Source organism: Sinocyclocheilus grahami, unplaced genomic scaffold (assembly GCF_001515645.1).
Source record: "Sinocyclocheilus grahami isolate Dianchi unplaced genomic scaffold, SAMN03320097.WGS_v1.1 scaffold289.1, whole genome shotgun sequence".
NCBI classification, from domain to species: domain Eukaryota; kingdom Metazoa; phylum Chordata; class Actinopteri; order Cypriniformes; family Cyprinidae; genus Sinocyclocheilus; species Sinocyclocheilus grahami.
Genome location: NW_015505468.1, coordinates 919,117 through 939,186, shown reverse-complemented (window position 1 = coordinate 939,186; position 20,070 = coordinate 919,117). Strand labels below are relative to the sequence as shown.

Sequence of the window (20,070 nt, the reverse complement as noted above, 5' to 3'; positions counted from 1 at the left end):
AATTTAAAACTATTTACATAGGCAGCACTTCCAGTCAACCTTTTGAGCCCTCTTGAACTGGCTGGCTGTCATTGGAAGGCACATGAAACCACCACCTGCATTGATGGCATTCGAACTAAAAAAAGAAAGAAAGATAATAATCTAATCAAATTGCTTAGTAATCGATTATTCATTTAAACTCTGTTCAATTCATATTGCTTTATTGGCATGACGTCCTGAAAATAACAGTAGAATACTGGCAGCTGTGGTTGCTGTCAGTAATTAACTGTTAATTTACAGTTCTCTACAGTTGATTTACATCTCTCTCTCTCTTTTTTTTTACAGCGAACTGCTGCCAGTTAGTTACTGTAATTTCTACAGGAAGTTTTTTACAGTGTAGATATGAATTTGCAGTTTATTTTAATAAATATCAAAAATCTATAAGGTGTGCATTATAACCGAGAACTACGTGAACACTTCACAGTTGGTCGTGTTACTGCAAGTAATTTTCCTCAAATGCTATTGAAGTTAGAAAAGTGTAAACCAATGTCGTATGTAACTTTAGAGACGGTCCCTAGATTTGCGAATATCGAGTGCCGGGAAATGACACCTCTGGCCATTCCGTTGGGTCGTTTGTAAAGTCACAGATACTGTACGGACAATACGGCTCAGTTTGTTCTATGTATCTTGCTCTGTTGAACGGCAAAAGTGACTTTACTAGGCTATACTGGATTTACACCATGCATCTCCTGTCAGCGGGAAAGCCACGCCCCCAGCTATCACAAGACCCGAGCAAGTCCATGGTTGACACCCTCTCATTAGCATGTTGTGCAGAGGAAAAATAAATGCGGAACTACATTCAGAAATAAATGAGTGATTAAAAGAAAACAGTTAGGATGAGTTTAGTATTTCCTTAAACATTTTCCATTTGGCCACCAATTTATTTTATTTATTTGCCTATATTTAATCACACGTTTAATTATTTATTTATTTATTTGCGTATTTATTTATTTACAAACACATTTATTTATTTATTTGTGTATTTATTTATTTTACATTTCTGCAGGTTTGGTCCTCCATATGTATGTGGCCTATGTATCACACTCATATCACATCTTGTTTTGGATAAGAATAAAACGCCAGGTCCGACAATATCGTGTATTTTTTTTTATTTAAATCTAGCTTTATTCGCATTGCCCCATTGAAACCTCTATGAACACACTTGACTTGACAAAAAAATCGCGGGGGACGAATTTACTTTTTATCAAAAAGTGTTTACGCATACACTCATGGCGCGCAGCCGCGCACACACATTAGGATAGGTTAGATGTCTGCCTCCGTTGCGAGTCTCTATCAAGCACTTTACCAGTTCAACTACTCTCCTCTCCTCCTCCTGCCTTGCTCTTTGGCCAGCATCACGCACCGCAGAGCAAGCCTGTTCTTGATAGATCTGCTGTGAAAACGTGGGAAAAAAGCCGACGAGGGCGATCTTTATATAGGCAGAGCAAAATACTTCATCGCTCCATCTATAGTTCATTGTGATTGGATGTTTACGCTGTCTATACAGGAGACAATCCAATGGGCCACTGGCTGCTCGCTGTCCCTGCGTGATGGTTTCGGCAAAAAAAAAAAACATTCTGTCGGCCCCTTAAGTGCGTCGGCTCACCGGGAAAATGCACGGTATGCCCGATTACCAATCCAGCCCTGCTCACCATCATATATGCTGTTATTTACAAAGTGTTGAAAATTTAACTGGAAACTCTATATCCTTGGGCTCAATACTAAGTATTTCAAGACATTTCAGTCATCCTTTGTGAATAAAAAACTGTTGCTATGCTTACAAACTGAATATATATACACACACACAGTGCCTTGAGAATGTATTCATACCCCTTCATTTTTTTCACATTTTGTTTTGTTGCTGCCTTATGTTAAACTGCTTTAAATTATTTTTTTAAAGCAGATTGTAGATTGCACAACAATCTACACTCCATGCACCATAATTGTCAAGTAAAAAAACAGGTTTTTAACATCTTTGCAAATGTATTAAAAAATAAAAAATAAATAAAATGATTCCAATGCATTATCTGGGACAGTTGGAATTTAGCTCAGGAGCATTCGTTTTGCTTGTAGATATTACTACACTTCAAGTGAAGTTAACATGTGGCACATTCAATTGAATGGGTATGATGTGGAAAGGCACACACGTCTTAATTAAAGGTCTAACAGCTGATAATGCATAGAGCAAAAACCAAGCCCTGAGGTCAAAATAACTGCCTGTCGAGATCAGAAACAGGTTTGCATCAAGCCACACATCTGGGGAAGATTTCAGAAAAAAATCTGCTTCATTGAAGGTTCACAGAAGCATGTAGTCTCTGTTGCCCTTAATGGAAGAAGTTTAAAACAACCAGGACTCTTCCTAGAGCTGGCCTCCTGGCCAAACTGAGCAATTGATGGAGAAGGTTTAGAGACTGACAAGTGAATGAGTCCATAGAGAACTCTGCTTTCAAAACATTTATTGCTTCTCAAGTTTCTTTAAAGAAAAAAAATTGCACACAAATGACTTTGCTTACAAATAGCGACATGATGAGATGCATGATGATGGGGGAGATTTTTTAAAACTTGGATAAATAAAAGGTTGAAAGGCCAATCTGAAATCGGCATGCTCGTAACGTTCACTTCATGAAAACTGCATAAATTGAAAAAAAAAAAACTTTTGAGCTATCCTCCCAATATAGATACAGAGTCTTTCTCGCTATCTTCACACACTCACAGACACACACACACAGACCGAGGAAGTGACAACGAGAGGATAAAGTGCAGAGTGTAAAAGCATCAGACTGGCTGACGCAGCAGAGAATCAGAGAGATGCTGTTTGCTTTAGAGATGACTGAACTGAGAAGGTTGGGTTTGGATGTTTAGGATGACTGGCAAAGCATATTTAAGATTAGAGTGTTCTAGAAGCACATGATGGTTCAGCTGCAAGTGGTACAGTATATCAAAGTAAATTCAAGTTTAAGAGTCCAGAGTGGTAGAGGAGGAGATGTCATCACAGAGCTCGAGAAATAGGTGCCACTGAAATATTCTTATAAAAATAAAATTATTTTCCATCCCATGATACATCACAAAATTGCATTCTAACCCAAAATTGCATATAAAACTTACCTTTACAAAACATCCATTTATTTAGAGCTTATAAAATTATTCCAAAATATCTGAGACGACCATAAAAAGGGCTGCCATGCTGATGATTTTTTTTAAAAAGTACAAAAAGCCAATACATATAAATATGAATATGTACAACACAAGCCCTTGGGGAAGTTCATTTTGAATAGTAAACATAATTAATTAGGTAACTGTATCTATGCCTAATGATAACCTCAAACTATTTTATATTAAACAGCTCACACTGTGGAAGGAATTATTCACTGGAAACAGATAAATATTTATGCCACATTGTCTTTGCTAAAGCAGTTAAATAACAAAATTAGCAGCTGCCAAAATGACCCCCTCACAAAGATATTATTAAAGAAATATTACAGATTCAATACAAGCCCTAGCAACAGCATCTGTGGCATTTTCAGCAGAAAATTTGATTCATACCTTAATTTTCAAAAAAGAAAAAAAAAATATAACAATAATGTTGAACGCTTGCCCTATAGAATTCCATTAGAAGTACAAAACTGTCAACATTTTCACAAAATGAGGTATGAGTCAAAATAATTCCTGCATTAATCAACAGCATGCCATGGATGCTGTTAACTCAGCTTCATGTTAACTCAGAATATTGCTTTAATAGTTAATAAAGGACCTTGAAGACTGGTGTGAAATGTCAATCGGAAACCAAAATATTTTGCCTGGTAAAGAAATTAAAAATCTTGAACGCTGAATAAATCTGGGTACCTATAATGACTGTCAACACCTTATATGTCCAGGGATCTAGAAGTCTTCAATTTACTATAATTGTAAAACACAAACTCAAAAATGATGGCATTATGGGACAGTATTCAGGGGTTAAGGCACTCAAGTTTGGGAAGTTGCACTGATTGTTGTGGTGTTAAATAATGCTTAGCCTTTCTTCACCGGTTCATCAGCAGACACTAACTTATAAAAGTCCCCATTGGTGGTGAACCAGTGTTTTGGTATTGCATCATGCAGAAAGGAAATTACATTAATCCTTTGGTTCTCCATGGATCTTCTCAGAAGCCTTAGCAGGTACAGGTAGGTAACTGTGAGATTGTGAATCAGTGGGTACCATCCTCCATCTTTTATTTCTCTTAAACCATTTTCTAGTACATGGGACCTTTGGAAGCTGGGCCCTTGGGATTGTACCCCACAGGCATACTCATACAGTCGGACGGATGACAACGACCATCCTTGCCCTTTGGTCCAGATGGTCCTGGAGGACCAGGAATACCGGGGATGCCCTGCTGACCAGAAGGACCTGGTGGTCCCATCTTACTGTAACCAGGAGGACCAGGAACACCTGAGAGGAACGGAAGGAATGAGAAAGAGATTACAGTAGAATAAACATGACAAAGTTGGCAAAATGACTTCCACTTTAAAATTGGCTTTGAAAACTTGGGAGTCAGACCTGGAGCACCCGGAGGGCCAGTGTCTCCCATCTCTCCAACACCATTATCTCCTTTTTCTCCCCTTACACCAGGGGCACCTGGGGACACATATGAAAGCAACCTTGTGGAACTCTGGACTGCTGTAGGAAACATTAGCACATTAATTCCTCTTACCGGGTGGACCCATGGGTCCCTGCCTTCCTTCGCGGCCAATCTGCCCAGAGCGGCCCGGTATCCCTGGGGGACCTGTGATGCCTGGACTTCCATCTTTCCCTGGGGGTCCTGGTCGACCAGGGGACGCAACCATCTCCACAGGCATCTGCATTCGGGACATGTAGTAGCCCATACGCTCTGCAGGAACAAATTAACTTTGAAAACCAACCTAAATAAATAATAATAAAAAAATTGTACGCCTGCCCTATAGACTACCATTATAAGTGCAAAACTGTCCACAATTTTTTTTCTTTTACAAACTGATTTTAACTTGTTACGTGTATTTTAACTTGTATTTAACGCAGAATATTGCTTTAATAGACACTAAAGTGCCTTAAAGACTGTTGTGATGTATCAAAAAGTAACCAATATCTTTTGTGGAGGGCTGGGGAAGAAATTCAATCATCCTAAGACACTTTCTGTGTGAAATAAACCATCTAGAAATAAAGTTTCAGTGCTTCCAGATATGTCTGGTTACAAAAGTTCTCTTACCGTCAAAGATCTTTATGACCTGCTGCCTGATGAAGGACCTTAAATCATCATAGTTTACAACAGCCTAGAAAAAAACAGTTACAATGTGAAGTTAAAATGCTCATATCTACTATTCTGCAAGATATCTTATCCATCATCCGCTATAACTAACTCGGATGACAACGTAAGCCTCGTACATCCAATTTACAAATGACTGCATCGACTCTCATGTTTAAAATGTGGTTGAAAAAGGAAAATAAAAAGCAAACATTGATTCTTAAAGTAGATGTTCTATATGATACTGTAGGCGGGAAACTGTTTCTGTCAGTTAATAAACTCTTTCAGCCAGGGTTTTTTAGCAGTGTACCATCACTGAAAAAGCCTCACTTCATTCCCTGGGATTCCTGGTGGTCCGGAGGCACCAGCTGGTCCAGGGGAACCAGGATTTCCCCTCTCACCACGGGGTCCAGCTGGTCCTATGATCCCTTCTGGTCCTTTGGAGCCAAAACCAAAGCCTCCTCCTGGTGGGCCAGGACGTCCTCGCTCTCCCGGGGGTCCCCTTTGCCCTGCAGCCCCTGCTTCGCCCTAGGATCAAAGGAGCAGCTGTGATTTACCACACAGGTGATTCTAGGACAATGACCGCGGGCTACTCAATGATCCCTGTAATAGCACTGCATAATAGGCTTTATATAGAAACGCATGCGCAGCACTATACAGTCCACAAAGTAAAATATTCAAGGTCCATCCCATCTACTTTTTTAATGAAGGGCAACAAGTGTGAATACAATGAACGCTACAGTTGTGGCTTATAATTTCATTCTGGTTTGCATTCAATTGTGATTTTATACTTCCTGAAACGCCCTCTGCTGGTTATGTATGTTTTTATAACTATTTTTTTGTAAATTAGCTATTGATTAATCAATGCAGCTTAGTCAGTGTAGACTGCAGATGGGTGAGGGATAGTTTTAATGGCTTGTATTGTAGCCTGGCTTTGCTTTGAAAACAATGAAAAAAAAAAAAGAAAAAAAAAAAAATATATATATATATGGATGTGGATGTGACAATACAGTGTATTGTATATGCCATGGTTTACTTCTGTTCCCTTACAGCCTCATTTACATTCACATGTCAACTTATTTAAACTTACAATATGCGTACTGTACAATAGTAAACATTTTTTACTGTTGTTAGCCCCAAATTAATGGAAATTTTGTCTGAATTTATTAAATGGCCTGCAAAGAATAGCACACAAATTCTAAAAACACTTATGGACATTCAACACAATAGTTTTTTTATTATTGTTTTTTTTAATTGTACTGTATTTAACTGAAAGCAGCTAAGCAGTGTTATTTAACATTATTAATATAATATTACTGTATTTACTATTTTGAATTTGTTTTTTTTATATTTTCATTTTAGTTTTACTTTAAGTTTTAGTTAATTTTGTTGTTTTTTATTTTTATTATTTCATTTTATCATTTTTTTTAATATTTCTATAACTTTATTTTTTTTTATTTCAGTTTTAGTAACTTTAGTACTTACTTATAAACTTATTTTATTTTGTTGCCAAGTTAACATTTCTTACATTAATTTGTTCCATCTAATATTAATATTTTATTTTTATTACTTTTTTTTTTATTTAAATTAACCAAGATACTTAAAAAGGTTTTAGTTCTTTAGTTCTATACTGCAGCTGAGCAAGCTTTTGTTCACTAAAATGTATGGCTCATTTAGAAAATGGCCTAAACAAACAAATCTTGATTTCTTACTTTGCATTTCATATCTACTTTTTTGTGGATATATATTTAGATAATTAATGCTCCTCATTATTATGTTTTCAGTTTAATTATATAAATGTTGGTGCTGTCTAATTGTATTGGTTCAAATGCTAATTAATGCTAGTAGTTACATATCTAAAAACACTGCCCCCCTAAATATCTTCAATGTAGTTAAGCTACTTTTTGCTAATGGCTTGTAAGGTAGGATAGTTTTAATACTTCATAGTTTCAAGTAGCATTCCCAACACTAATGTAAACACATGTAGCAGTCTATACAGACATTCTGCAAATGGGTTGAGGGAAAAGCACTGCTCTCATCTCAATCACGCCTAAACTTCAAAAACCTGACAATGCTCTCCTGTCACAGTGACAGATAGAGGCTCCTGTATGGCTTTATTATGGAGCATAATGGTGTCACTGTGTAAGCTGAGAGTGGTGTTCAAACAGGCTACTGTGGCAGATGAGGGAGGAAAAAACAAAAGAGTGAAGGCAAAGTGAGGTTAGATAACATGCTCTAGTGATTGCAGATGGAGCCACCTGACAAATGTAAAAACTAACAGGATGTGTTGAGCATGCATAGACGGGAGGGAAAAACTCTCTCTTATGCCTGAATAAGATGTATCCAAATGCATGTGAAAAGATGTCAACGTTCAATGGTGCAAAGACATTATAACAGATATGTGAAAACAATGCATCTTACCTTTGGTCCCGATGGACCAGGTTCTCCTGGCAGGCCTGGGGCTCCCTGCGGTTACAAATAATTATAGGAGTGAAACTGGGAAAGATAGTACAAGTTTTGCAGTAATAATGTGCACAAAAACATTCCTATATCAATCAGAATTTAGTCGTATTTTGATTATGAACGTGAAAATATAATTAAAATGAGCCAAAATTCCAGTCTCTAGAATTCCGATTTACCCATAAATAAGATTTACCTGAACTGTGTGTCATACGAACACCTAATAAAAAACCCACTGTAACTGATTACTTATTTATATCTGTGCATGTTTAAATAAAAGTAATTCTGGTTACAAGGCAGAGGAAGTGTTAAAATGTCCATCAATCAAATAAAAACTTTTTCAGCTTAAGGTGGTGACAGATTCTGTGGAATTACGGCTTAATCCAACAATTATGTGTAATTGTTATCACAAAGTTGCATATTGTGCATAAAATTTGTATAGTGAAGCAAATCAAAGGAGATACTTACGTCTTTACCCACAGCTCCATCACTCCCTGGTTCACCCTACAGAAAAAAAAACAGAAAAAAAAATATATACACACACACGTATATATATATATATATATATATATATATATATATACATTTTTTTACTTTTATTTATTTATTTATTTATTTATTTTTTATATATTTTGAAGAGTTTGAAATAGTTAATAACCAGATGGTTTCAGGTCCCACTGACGTCCATGGTGTGGGGAAAAATATATATATATATATATGTATGCATATAAATCTGCGACAAAAATGTTTAAAAGAATAATAATGCTATTAAAAATGTATGGTAAATATTATGGTAAACCAACTAAGTTTAGGTACTGACCATCAGCCCTGGATGTCCTGGGAGCCCTGGTGGGCCAGGTAATCCAAGCTGGCCTCTCTCTCCTGCCTCACCTTTGTCTCCCTTAATGCCCTGGTAAAGACACAGTAAAGCATTCAAACAATTAAAAACATCACTGACATATTATCTGTTTTAGAAGACTTTTGCTCACCACTCCATGTGGCCCAACTGGTCCCGGCGGCCCTGAAGATCCGGCAGCACCCTAGAAATTTCCAGTGGAACTGTTAATTTATCACATTCTCGAGGGATTTATCTGTACACTACTATTCAAAAATGAGGTCAGTAAAATTTCTTGTTTTAAAGAAATTAATACTTTTATTCAGCATGAATGCATAATATTGATCATACCAACCCCAAAAATTTAAACGATAATGTTTATGTACAAACTAGAGAAAAGTGGAGATTATAAGATATTTTAAATACTTACAACATGTCCTGGCGCTCCAGGTGGTCCTTGTGGTCCAGGAGGACCGGGATCACCCTGGAATGCAAGTATAAAAGTTTTTACTTATCAAGATGTGTGTGTCAGATTGCAATCTATAACACAATGCAAGTATGAGTTCTCAACATTGCCGCAAGGGACATCATGTGATATTATAGTATGGACATAAGTGTTAACTGTCTTCTAACTAATGGAGAAACTGTTTAAAGAGAATAGTCCTGAATATATTAGATATTATAACCATAAGTATGTCTCTTCATCTCTACAGTATGATTTTTCCATCCAGCTAAGTTCTTCTACAATTACCCCATCAACTTCGGTCAGAAATCTTGGTGTAACTTTTGATAACCAGCTGACTTTCAAAGACCACATTGCAAAGACCGCTCGATCTTGCAGGTTTGCATTGCACAACATCAGAAAATAAATAAATAAAAAATGTCTCTCTCTTTATTTATTCCTTCTCTTTCTAGCTTGTACTTATTTGAACAATGTCTAAGAACTTGGTATTACAACCACTTCCTGTGTCTGTTTGCCTCTTTAAGAAGAATCGCTTTATGTATCCCCCAATTGTAAGTCGCTTTGGATAAAAGCGTCTGCTAAATGACTAAATGTAAATGTAAATGTAAGAGCCAACTCTACCTCTTCCTTGAGTACTGAGGTTTGTAACTGCCACAGTAACATGACAACACACACTGGGTATATGTACAATGGGATCACGCTGTTGCAATACATTAGCCAAGCATTAGCATCTGTGATTGCTTACTTGCATGGGGTATGTTGCTGGTCTAAGGGTGCTAAGGGTTATTTTCAGTGCATTCTTTCATTATCTGAAATCTATAGAGCATTTGAAGGGGAATCTATAGCCCATTTAAAGATGCAGTGGCAATATATCTAATAGAAGACAGCTTACCTCTAGACCAGGCCTTCCCGCTGCTCCAGCAGGTCCCTGAGGTCCTCTATCTCCCTACAGATAACAATAAAGAAGAGAGAGGGATGATGTAGAGTGAAAGAGATATGTAAAAAGACAGACTAGCGTAGAAGTAAAAGCTGTTGTGTGTAATTTCTGCACCATTGTATGCCAAATGGATTTGCAAATATAATGATTGTTTCCAAAAAGTTTTCCCATTGTTTGGGTTAGCAAACTGTCTCGTTCCAAACCTATGCCATAGACTGAGCTCAAACTTGGAATGTAGGGTCATTCAGACACACAGAACAATGTGAAAATGCAATATTTACACTTCTGCAGTTGTCTTTGCTCATTAAGAGAATGTATTTGAACATCAAAAACATTACAGGCGTCAGCTTTAAAGACAGGATCAATGGGAAGTAATTTTTTATTCATTTATGCACTACACATTTCAAATAGAAATAATGACAAGGCTATGCAACTCAAAGAAAAGGCTCGTACTTTCATTCCTGGGAGACCTGTGTGTCCTTTGATGCCCTTGAAACCCTGGAATGAGAAACAGTTATACAAGTAAGCCTTTTCCAATCAGAGAGAAGTCAAGTCAAGCTCCTCCTTGGAGATGCCTAATTAAAGTTGACTTTCTTCTTTGTTTCAGTCTTTGTTCCAAATGTTGATTTTGCTATTCATGTGTCACTGATAAAATCTACAAAGAGCTTGGAATGTGAAAACTAAGAAAGAAAATATGGTACGGTTAATACCGGCATTCCCCTGGGTCCAGCAGAGCCAGGCAGTCCTGGTTCACCCTGTGCAATTGTGAGAATAAAACACAGTTAGAAATAATAAAAACAGAAAATAAAATAGAATATATATATATATATATATATATATATATATATATATATATATATATATATATATATATATATATATATATATATATATGTATATATATATATATATATGTATATATATATATATATATATATATGTGTGAGTGTGTGTGTGTGTGGTTATAATATTTATTTTATTTTCTGACCCTTAAACCTGGCTTTCCATCTTTGCCATCAAGTCCCTCCATTCCAGGTGGTCCCTTTAAACAAAAACAAAATGCAAAACAATATAATTACTTTGTGAAAGTTTTAATTGTGTACGGTGACAACACAGGCTGAATGTCTGCTTTAAAAGGTGTCTATCCATAGGATTCTGAGACTCACAGGCATGCCTGGGGCCCCGGTTGATCCTGGGGGACCTGTGGGTCCCTGTGGGCCCTGAACTCCAGCACTACCCTTAGGGAGTAAATCAAGTATGGGTGAGTGCTTGATAGAGAAGCATCTACACTCCACATTCAAGCCATTTAATGACTAAAGAGTATGTTAGAGCACTTGTTTGTGAAAGTGACCATAAGTGATAATGCCTATGAATGCAAATGATGAGTCATTTATCAAATGTCATTGCTCATATACTGTAAGGATTTATTTCCAGATGTCACTAGGTTGTATAATTTCATTTATCAATGCATGTTCAGGCATTATAGTACTGTCACTTGCCTTCTCAGCTTGTGGTCCTGGAGGGCCCGGAGGACCTGCTTTTCCCGAGAAACCTGGAGGACCCTGGAGACATGAAGAGAAAAGAGATGAGGTTTATTTCAGAATTAAAGTCCAAATTGTTTACAGTGTGGAATCCATTTCACTTCTATAATGTGACATTTTTGAGTGAAACGGTAGGGAAATGATGACTGAACTCTCACCGGTTGTCCTGGGAATCCTTGGGATCCTTGGAAGCCCTGTAAACAAAAGACGCAAGAACTGTTATTATGCGCACTGTAAATTGTGATCACAGCAACAACATGAGGATGATACAACACATAATTTATTGAGTAAATACACAACATTTTTAAATATTTATTTTCCAGGAAAAACAGGTATATTCTCAGATCTTGGGCTTGTAAATTTGAAAATGCAAACAGAACATCTTACTCTACATAGTGTAATATCAAAGAATAAGGTATCATGAGAATGTGATATCAAGGGATATGACAAATATAGAAAGATATTTTAAAGGGAAGCATTTTGTTGGCAATATATCGGCAACATGCTTTTATACCTGATCTCCCTTTGGTCCCACAGGTCCCGCTGTTCCAGCTTCCCCTTTAGGACCCTGCCAGTCAGGGAAATATGTTTTTTAACATCACAAATTGTCAGTTTTTGAGAACAATGTTGAATCTGTGTGAGAAAGACTAAAAGAAAAGAACAAAAATTCAGCATTCTCCTAAGTTTTTCCACAATCAATCTACAAAATGTTTGAAGCTTTTTGATTTGATCTGAGAGTTATTACTCACAAAGAGAATACAAAAGGGAAACTAGCTTCTACAAACCCAATTCCAAAAAAGTTGGGACACTGTACAAATTGTGAGTAAAAAAGGAATGGAATAATTTACAAATCTCATAAACTTATATTTTATTCACAATATATATAGATAACATATCAAATGTTGAAAGTGAGACATTTTGAAATGTCATGCCAAATATTGGCTCATTTTGGATTTCATGAGAGCTACACATTCCAAAATTTTTTCTAAATGCATTGGCCTTATTTAAAATCGACTGAGGAATAACTGTAAATAAATTAGTGCCCTGTGCGAAGAAAACAAAATGTTTTGTCAGGATTTTTTATTCAGCAAGGTCAAGGACAAATGGATTTCAACGTCATAAAGACTTTCCCCGAGAAAAATAAAACTGCATAAACAATGATAATGAATTTAAGAGTTGCCGGCAGCAGGATTGAAAGTCTCAGACCTGCTTCATGCATGTTAAATCATTAAGTGTATTGCCATGCCTAGCAGGTGGATTTGATCTCACTGGTTTAACTTTAATTTAATTTAAGAATGATTAATGAAAGCAGTCCATTCTAAACTCACATCACTGGTTGAGTGAGACTTTGACATGTCGGATCAGTCCAACAAACAAAGTTGTGAATTTGTCAGTGTTTAGACTCTTCAGGAACTTAATAATAGCTCACTTACAGTTGTCTCTGCACATTAAACGGAAATAGAAGAGAGAGTATTTGGCTTCATCTTTAAGCTAGAAGAAAGAATTATATCCCTCTATTGGCTGTCTCTTTTGGCAATGTCTTTCTTTTATTTTCCTGAATCTTGCTGACTGCACACTCTCCTCAGCGGTTCATTTATATAGCATTCTATTAGCGGATCAATTCCACAGAAAATTTCATTTTGGAAAACATTGGCATACTGTAAACCTTTATTTTCTGCTTTTCCATGCTAATAGGAAAAGAAAAAGAAAAACAGCAAAAAAACAACACCGCTGAGTTTGTTGTTTCAAACCGTTTCGATTGAAGCAAATTAAAGGAAGTCAGATAAAGCTCACAAAGCATAAAGCTGGACAACATTAAAATAAAATCCATTCTGGCTCAGACTCAATTCATCAGTAAGCCCAAACCTCTGTTATAACATGCCGTTCAAGGCGTTGCAAAATAACCTGTCAGCAGCACATACACTATGGCTATGGAGAGATAATTGAACAAGCACCACAGCAGTACGGTTTTATTTCTCTGTCATGGCATTCATTATGGCGCACAAGAGAAAATGGGCTGGTTTTCTGAGGTAATTAAACATCTTCTGTGTTTGTCTGAGCTGATCGTAAGTTTGCATGCTTTGACTTACAGGCAATCCAGGAGGCCCTTGAGGACCAGGGAAACCAATATTGCCCTATAAAAGAATGATAATAAGAGAGCAACAGTTAGAAATATATTCCTTTATAATGGACAAAAACAAGAAACAAACAAATAAAAGCAATCCTGTCAAGAAGACCCTCGCACACGCATCCCAATTTTCCTCTTCATTTCTCATAGTCATGCAGCCTGTTTTACTATAGTTTTTGAATACTTGAATACTCACTAGTAAAGTGAGATGAAAATATACAACTCGACAGAATTGAACAGACAAACTATTTGTGTGGTCCACACTGCGCAATGCTTTGTGGATCACGATCAACTTTCAGTGGGTTTGTTCTGTTTGTTGCATTTTGTGTTCAGAGCAGTAATTGATACAAATATGTCACAGCTATATATATATATATATATATATATATATATACACAATAAGTATATATTTATTTTAACTTCATATATATTTATATATAAATATATTTATGATTAATTCATGCTGTGGGAACACAAGACACACACACATGCAAGCACAAACAAACAAACTTTTTGGGATTCTTTTAACAATGTAAGAGTGTAAAAGTCTTTATAGTCACCTTTGAAATGACATCAAAAGTGAAAAGAAAATTAAATAAAAAAGCATTGATTTCTTTCCAAAAAAGAAGAAGAAGTGACACAAGTTCAAGTGAACACAAAGTCTTAACCCTCAATTACATGTTGAAATTAGGTTAGGCGCAGATTTGGGACTATTTTGGAAAGCATTCTGCAATTCTGGGCCAAACCTGTAGGGGCCACTCTAACTTCACAACAAAAAGGTAATTGACCGTTCTCCCTTCTTGGTTTATTGTAACTGAAAACACTGAACCTAAAAGAAAATAGATTGTGCAAACACACACTGCATTTGTGGGATTAAATGACTAAATGAAGTCATGTAGAACAGTTCTCTGTTTGCTGCAATTCTGTAAGAAGTGCTCAACATTGGTTTGTCTCTATATGATATGGACTGCACTCTGAAAGCCATCTGGGGTCACTCTGTCTCAGTTTCTAAGAAAAGAGGGCTAAAAAGAAAATCCTGCCAGAAATGACCTTTTAGGAAACAATCTGGAGCATAACTGGCAAAGTAGAAACTTACTGGAGTTCCAGGAAGACCAGGAGGTCCTCGCTCACCTCTAGGACCCTACAGTGAAGACAGACCAGGATAATGTTTTATAGCATACAGTGTCAGGCGAAGCAACCATTATAACTGGGGCTATATAATAATCATTATTTTACATTATATATGTATATAATTATATATGCATATATACCATGTTAATTTGGTGTGAATACCTATGATTAAAAACATTTACAGCATTTCAATGAACAGTAAGTTAATATTGTATTACATTTTACATGCAATATTGTTTGCTTTTGCTCCTAAATAATTTATAACAAAGCCGCAACAGAACAGTTGTGCCTTTCTGAGCAAAAAACACAGCCGTTTCATTACTGAATGAATCCATGGTTTAGAACAAGTGAACCAAAGATTCAGTGAACCATTCATAAAGACAGTAATTTGCTTAGTTTCTGAACAAATCAGCTACTTCAATATTCATTTTTAAACCCATTAATGCCCATTTAAAACCCATTCATCTTAAATTATTTATGCATTTCTAACTGTGGTGTAAATGCATTCACACAACCTCTGAAGAGTCTGAAGATGCAGAAAAACAATTTTATGGCCGCATTGTAGCCTTAAGTGGAGTAAGTTCTATGTTGAATCAAAAAGTTTGTTTTGATTCTGTTTTGAAATAAATAGCAGCTGACTACGATGACTAGGACCAAGCAGAAGTCTCTGCCAACTGGTTGCATCAACAGTGAACTGAATGAACGTGCAGGCGGTATGAAGGAATCCTACTATGTCTAGCGCCCATCTACTTGTCTTTCAGCAAATCAGTTTTAGACAAGTGGGCAAACATTACAACATCTAATTAATATTCATGAGCCAAGATGATAAGGATTATAAATGTCCCCCACCTTTTCATATTATTCCTAAGCCTCTGATAACACAAATCTGGGAGAGAATTGGGGACAGAATAATATAATTGGAGTGTGCTATATATATTTATATATATTTGCTTTTAATATTAAAATATTGTGTTGTTAGATTCGCAACAGTTAGGATAAAGCAGAGCTCTTGTATCCTCTCCAATAGGCACTGATAGTAATGAAACTCGACAGGATCTCTCACCGGCTCTCCTTTCACCCCTGCGGTCCCTGGGAATCCGGGCATCCCTGGTGCACCAACGCACTGAACACTGTTACTCGTCTAAAAACATTGAGCAGACATGAAGGGTTACAATCAAGAAATGCGTGCACAATTTGAAGAGAAACAAATAATGACTTTAAGTGATCAGAACAATGGAACAGTAGATTACAATTTTCAATAATGCGACAGCAGCTCAGCTGCTTTCATAATAGTATATATTTTCCAGTAACAAGCTACCTTTTCCCAATGAGTAGAAGAAGAGTGTGATTTACTCAGCTATGTAGTGTTCCAATTCATTTTAGTGAATTGGTTTGTTTGAACATTCGTGTAAATGGACCATTTTAAAACGATTCACTGATTCACTAAGAACCTTTGTATAATGCCCTGTATCATTTTTATGTAATATATTTAGTTAAATTCATTAAACTTATTTGTATTTTTAATTCTGTCATCATAATTGAGGTTTCATTAAATTGAAATTAACATTATGAGTAGCTTGTAGCTTGGGAAGCTTCCCTATCATTGTTTTATGTGAGTGTAAAAAGAGTATTAATCAATCGGTCCACAGACTTACAGGCCCACTTGGTGTTTCTTCTCTCTGCAGCTTCTCTATACACTGTAAAGGTGATCATAGAGATAGGTTTAGTACTGTATGTTTATGAGCATGAGCAAAACTACTGTAGAAATCAATGGCATGCCAAACAGAAAGCTTAAAACAACAGCAAACAAACAAATCAATGTTACCCACACCCTTGTCTGTTTAATACCAACCATCCATCATTCATCCCTCTCACCCGTTCACATCCATCTACGTGTTCAGCGCCAGGCTTGCCCTGATCTCCCTTCTCGCCCTTAGCGCCAACCATGCCAGGCACACCTGGTAGACCCTTGGAGCATTCGCCACAGCTCTCCTACAGTGATGCATACACATGACATAAACATACGTGTACTCACTGCATGAACAAATTAACAATAAAAACACAGCGCCTGCATGCAAATACAAGTGAATAGTAGTGCTGCATTGAAGAGTAAGAAGGTACAGACAGACTGAAAAAGATTCATGAAATTCAAACACAGGATATTTTGTTAACAGTAAAAACTATACTCTCACATTACAGTTTGATAGAACAGGAATTAAAGAATCCAAATAACCCCGGCTCAAAGAATGTACAAGGTTTCAAAGTAAAAAAAAATAAAAAAAAATAAATGGGGTTTGCAAAATAAATGTATTCTTCTGCCTGGACAGCACACATTTGTCATTAAGAAGTGTGCGTGTTCACTGTGGGAAAAAGATGGAAAAGTCTCAACAGGGAATGCCGACAATTCCGGTCAGGAGAAAGTGATATCAGAGCCTGACTGCCAGCATGTCCGGAACACCTCATGGGAAACACACTCACGCGTGTGAGGAGGGGCTGAATAAATGTATGCATTTATTTGATCAAATAAATGCATACATATCAAATATATGTATATACAGTATATATAAATATATTTGATAAAATAAATACAACCTTGATCATCATAGGAGACTAAAAAAATCTTATCAATCCCAAACATTTGAATGGTAGTTTAAATAAATAAATACAGATTAATAGCTTCGCTATGTAAGAATCACAAACTATGTATACATTGACATGGTTGTATATGTATGAGATATGCCAGGCTTAAAATGCAGCACTCGATTTTATGCAATATGTAACAGGGGTACCCTGCTTCATCTCTCTATCCACCATGGGGTCCAGGGTCTCAAAAAGGTTGAAGCCCCCTGCACTAAAAATTCCATCATCCAAATGAAAATGCATGCATTGCATAGATGTCTTGCTGTTGTATGTGTACTACTTTGGGGGCAGAATGAAAAAATAACATCTATTCACACCACACCAACTATGCTAATGTGTATGTTTCTGTACACATTATATTACCAGATAATACCAGTGTTTCCTTGCACATGCATACTAATAATGTCATAGAGAGAGAGATAAGTTGAACATGTGCAGTTAATACAGATAAGTTAGCATGTGGGGTAGACTGTTCGCTTACATTGCCTGTGGAAGCTGAATCCTGAGGCATCAAAACAGGAGGCTGCAAGATGGAGGAGACAGTCAGCCATGGTGACTGCATCAAAAACACTTTTACATTTCACAACAAATGAATGTGCAATAATCATCAGAAGTTCAGAAGAAAGTGACTATGGTGAGACCAAGGCAATGCAGTACTCTAAAAGGTTATTTTTAAAAGCATTGCTCAGGAAGTAAAGTTATGAACTCATTATTATTAATAACAAAAATCTCATTTTAATAATGGAACTATTTTGCATGAAATTATTCAGAAAAAAAATCGGAGCTGAATTTAACGTGATAAATTATTTCACATTATGCTACAATTATTTATTATGCTGTCATTTCAAAACAGTTTACTGACTAATTGCATCCATAAACATGTAAATGAAAATATAATTAATTATGGTAAAAAAAAATATTGTGCTACTATATTGGCCATTTACAGCATGGATAAGAAGTTTCACATCCTTCTTTACAAAGCATTAGTTTCAGAGCACAAAAGACTTTCAGAAGGACAAAAAAACAAATCTTCATTGTGCAACACCCACAATGTACTTCAAACGTATATTGAATACTATATGTAATGAATCCCCAGAGTATTTTGAAGCGTTTAAAAAAACTTGGCCCACATGGCCCTTTTTTGTATAGAAGACTGAAATATTCCTCTAACTACAGTTAAACCAGAGAACTTGACCGAATATGAGAGTGGCTCTCAGATGCTCTTGAAGGTGCTATGAGCATCCAGCATGTAGATCTCCTCTCACTACTGGCTGGTTTGGGCTCTCCACAGCTCAGTAAAGTGGTTTCATTGCAGGACCACGCATATAATGACATCTTATGCCATCCAGTTAATCTACTGTAATTATGGTTTTAATATGGTAATTGTCACCTTTTTAGTTTTTTTAAAAGAACCATTTGAATTCCTAATATTATTCGTTACTCTTATTTAATTGAACTATTTAGTGTTTTTGGCTCTATAGAACAGAATTAATTTGTATATTAATGAACTAGCTTTGGGATTAAGTTGTTTGCGGGGTCTGTTACTCAAAGGTTGTGCGAATGAGAGTTAAATGAATAACATGGTTTAAATCTGATTGTGCTCTGGAGGAACTCGGTGGTCTGAGTCTGCTGATAGAAGTGGAGCAAAGCGGGCCGGGACAGAAGTCTGGCCAAATATCCGCTGCAGGCTGGAAGCCTGGAGCTCTGATTTCAGGATGGGCAAATATGTGTGCGGAGAGACAGGGCCATTAATGCCGAAATCCTGCTTTCAACCAAAGATCTAATGGCTCTTTCTGTATGGAACATCACTCACAGTAATGGCCGCCCTAACCGTAACTCAACACAATGGCAGTGTTTATCATTACACAAAGCCTCGGAGACTGTGAGTTAACTCTGGAAGGGTAATGGGACCTTCGGTGGCCATAAAGGACATACTGCAGCAGAGACGCCTCATGGAGTGCCGAGTTAAGATCTTTACAAATGCTTACTGGATCCTTTTCGTATTATAAAAAAGCTGCTGTTGTCTTCGTGAATCACCTCTAGTGAGCTCTGTCTCCCTGCACCGCTTTAAAGGAGGCCCAACCCGCTCCCCCTCTAACGCAGAAGTCGACCAACCAGGCTCCTTGCTCTGTGTTTATATACTGTAATAAAAGCTCCTCCCCCTGTCTGGTTACTCACTGCTTGGCCGGCTGGACCCGGTTTCCCTGGTATGCCATCGTTGCCAGGGAGACCCTGTAAGAAGGAACTGAGGTTGAATTGGTTTAGCTTGTGACTACAATCTGGACACCTCCTTCTCCAGCGGGGCAGAGGGAAAGTAGCCAATTAGATAGTGCTATTGTGTGTAACTCTCCAGGGCCAGCTAGATGAGTGTGGATCGGGGAGGAGCAGTGGCAGGTGATGTGATGCAAGCAGACAATGTGTTGCTGTTAGGGATCCAGGCAGAGTCGAATATGACCCGAGTCTGTCTCTGGATTCGCTCCTTAAGCTCTCTGCGACAAAGCCCCAGGTAATTAACATCTGATGTGAGAACAGACAATGCTAACTTTGCTTTTTTAATGAGACAAGCTCTGGCAAGACAACACACTCTCGCTGCCTTTGTCTCTGCAGTTTATGGAAGTTCGTTTGATGCCGTCTCTAGATG

At 37.0% G+C, this 20,070-nt stretch overlaps 2 protein-coding genes across 2 annotated transcripts; both read right to left on the bottom strand.

The window, feature by feature from the left end:
- Nucleotides 1-2,912: 2,912 nt before the first annotated feature.
- Nucleotides 2,913-12,885, bottom strand: LOC107600682 (collagen alpha-1(XVI) chain-like). Its single transcript, XM_016292639.1, has 19 exons — nt 12,859-12,885; nt 12,045-12,098; nt 11,689-11,724; nt 11,489-11,551; nt 11,156-11,227; nt 10,978-11,031; nt 10,700-10,744; nt 10,443-10,487; nt 9,945-9,998; nt 9,020-9,073; nt 8,744-8,794; nt 8,575-8,664; nt 8,223-8,258; nt 7,716-7,760; nt 5,625-5,822; nt 5,259-5,322; nt 4,728-4,904; nt 4,574-4,651; nt 2,913-4,465 (listed from the first exon to the last, which is right to left on the bottom strand). The coding sequence occupies exons 1-19, from the start codon at nt 12,883-12,885 to the stop codon at nt 4,269-4,271; spliced, it is 1,440 nt and encodes a 479-aa protein (XP_016148125.1). The 3' UTR covers nt 2,913-4,268.
- Nucleotides 12,886-13,500: 615 nt separating this feature from the next.
- Nucleotides 13,501-19,745, bottom strand: LOC107600681 (collagen alpha-1(XV) chain-like). The gene is made up of 7 exons (XM_016292637.1): nt 19,608-19,745; nt 17,911-17,952; nt 16,665-16,781; nt 16,445-16,486; nt 15,853-15,930; nt 14,755-14,799; nt 13,501-13,665 (listed from the first exon to the last, which is right to left on the bottom strand). Exons 2-7 carry the CDS (start codon nt 17,938-17,940, stop codon nt 13,501-13,503), a joined length of 477 nt encoding a protein of 158 aa, XP_016148123.1. The 5' UTR covers nt 17,941-17,952; nt 19,608-19,745.
- Between the last annotated feature and the right edge of the window lie 325 nt (nt 19,746-20,070).

Bases quoted from the DNA above. Each gene is read 5' to 3' on its own strand.
- LOC107600682 (XM_016292639.1), bottom strand. From the start codon at position 12,885: ATGTCAAAGTCTCACTCAACCAGTGAT. The intron at 12,099-12,858 runs GTGAGTTTAGAA...CCTGACTGGCAG, and splicing joins AGTCTCACTCAACCAGTGAT to GGTCCTAAAGGGGAAGCTGG. The intron at 11,032-11,155 runs GTGAGTCTCAGA...TTTTGTTTAAAG, and splicing joins CCGGGGCCCCAGGCATGCCT to GGACCACCTGGAATGGAGGG.
- LOC107600681 (XM_016292637.1), bottom strand. From the start codon at position 17,940: ATGCCTCAGGATTCAGCTTCCACAGGCAAT. The intron at 15,931-16,444 runs GTAAGTCTGTGG...CAATGTTTTTAG, and splicing joins AAGAAACACCAAGTGGGCCT to ACGAGTAACAGTGTTCAGTG. The intron at 13,666-14,754 runs GTAAGTTTCTAC...ATTCTTTTATAG, and splicing joins CTGGTCTTCCTGGAACTCCA to GGCAATATTGGTTTCCCTGG.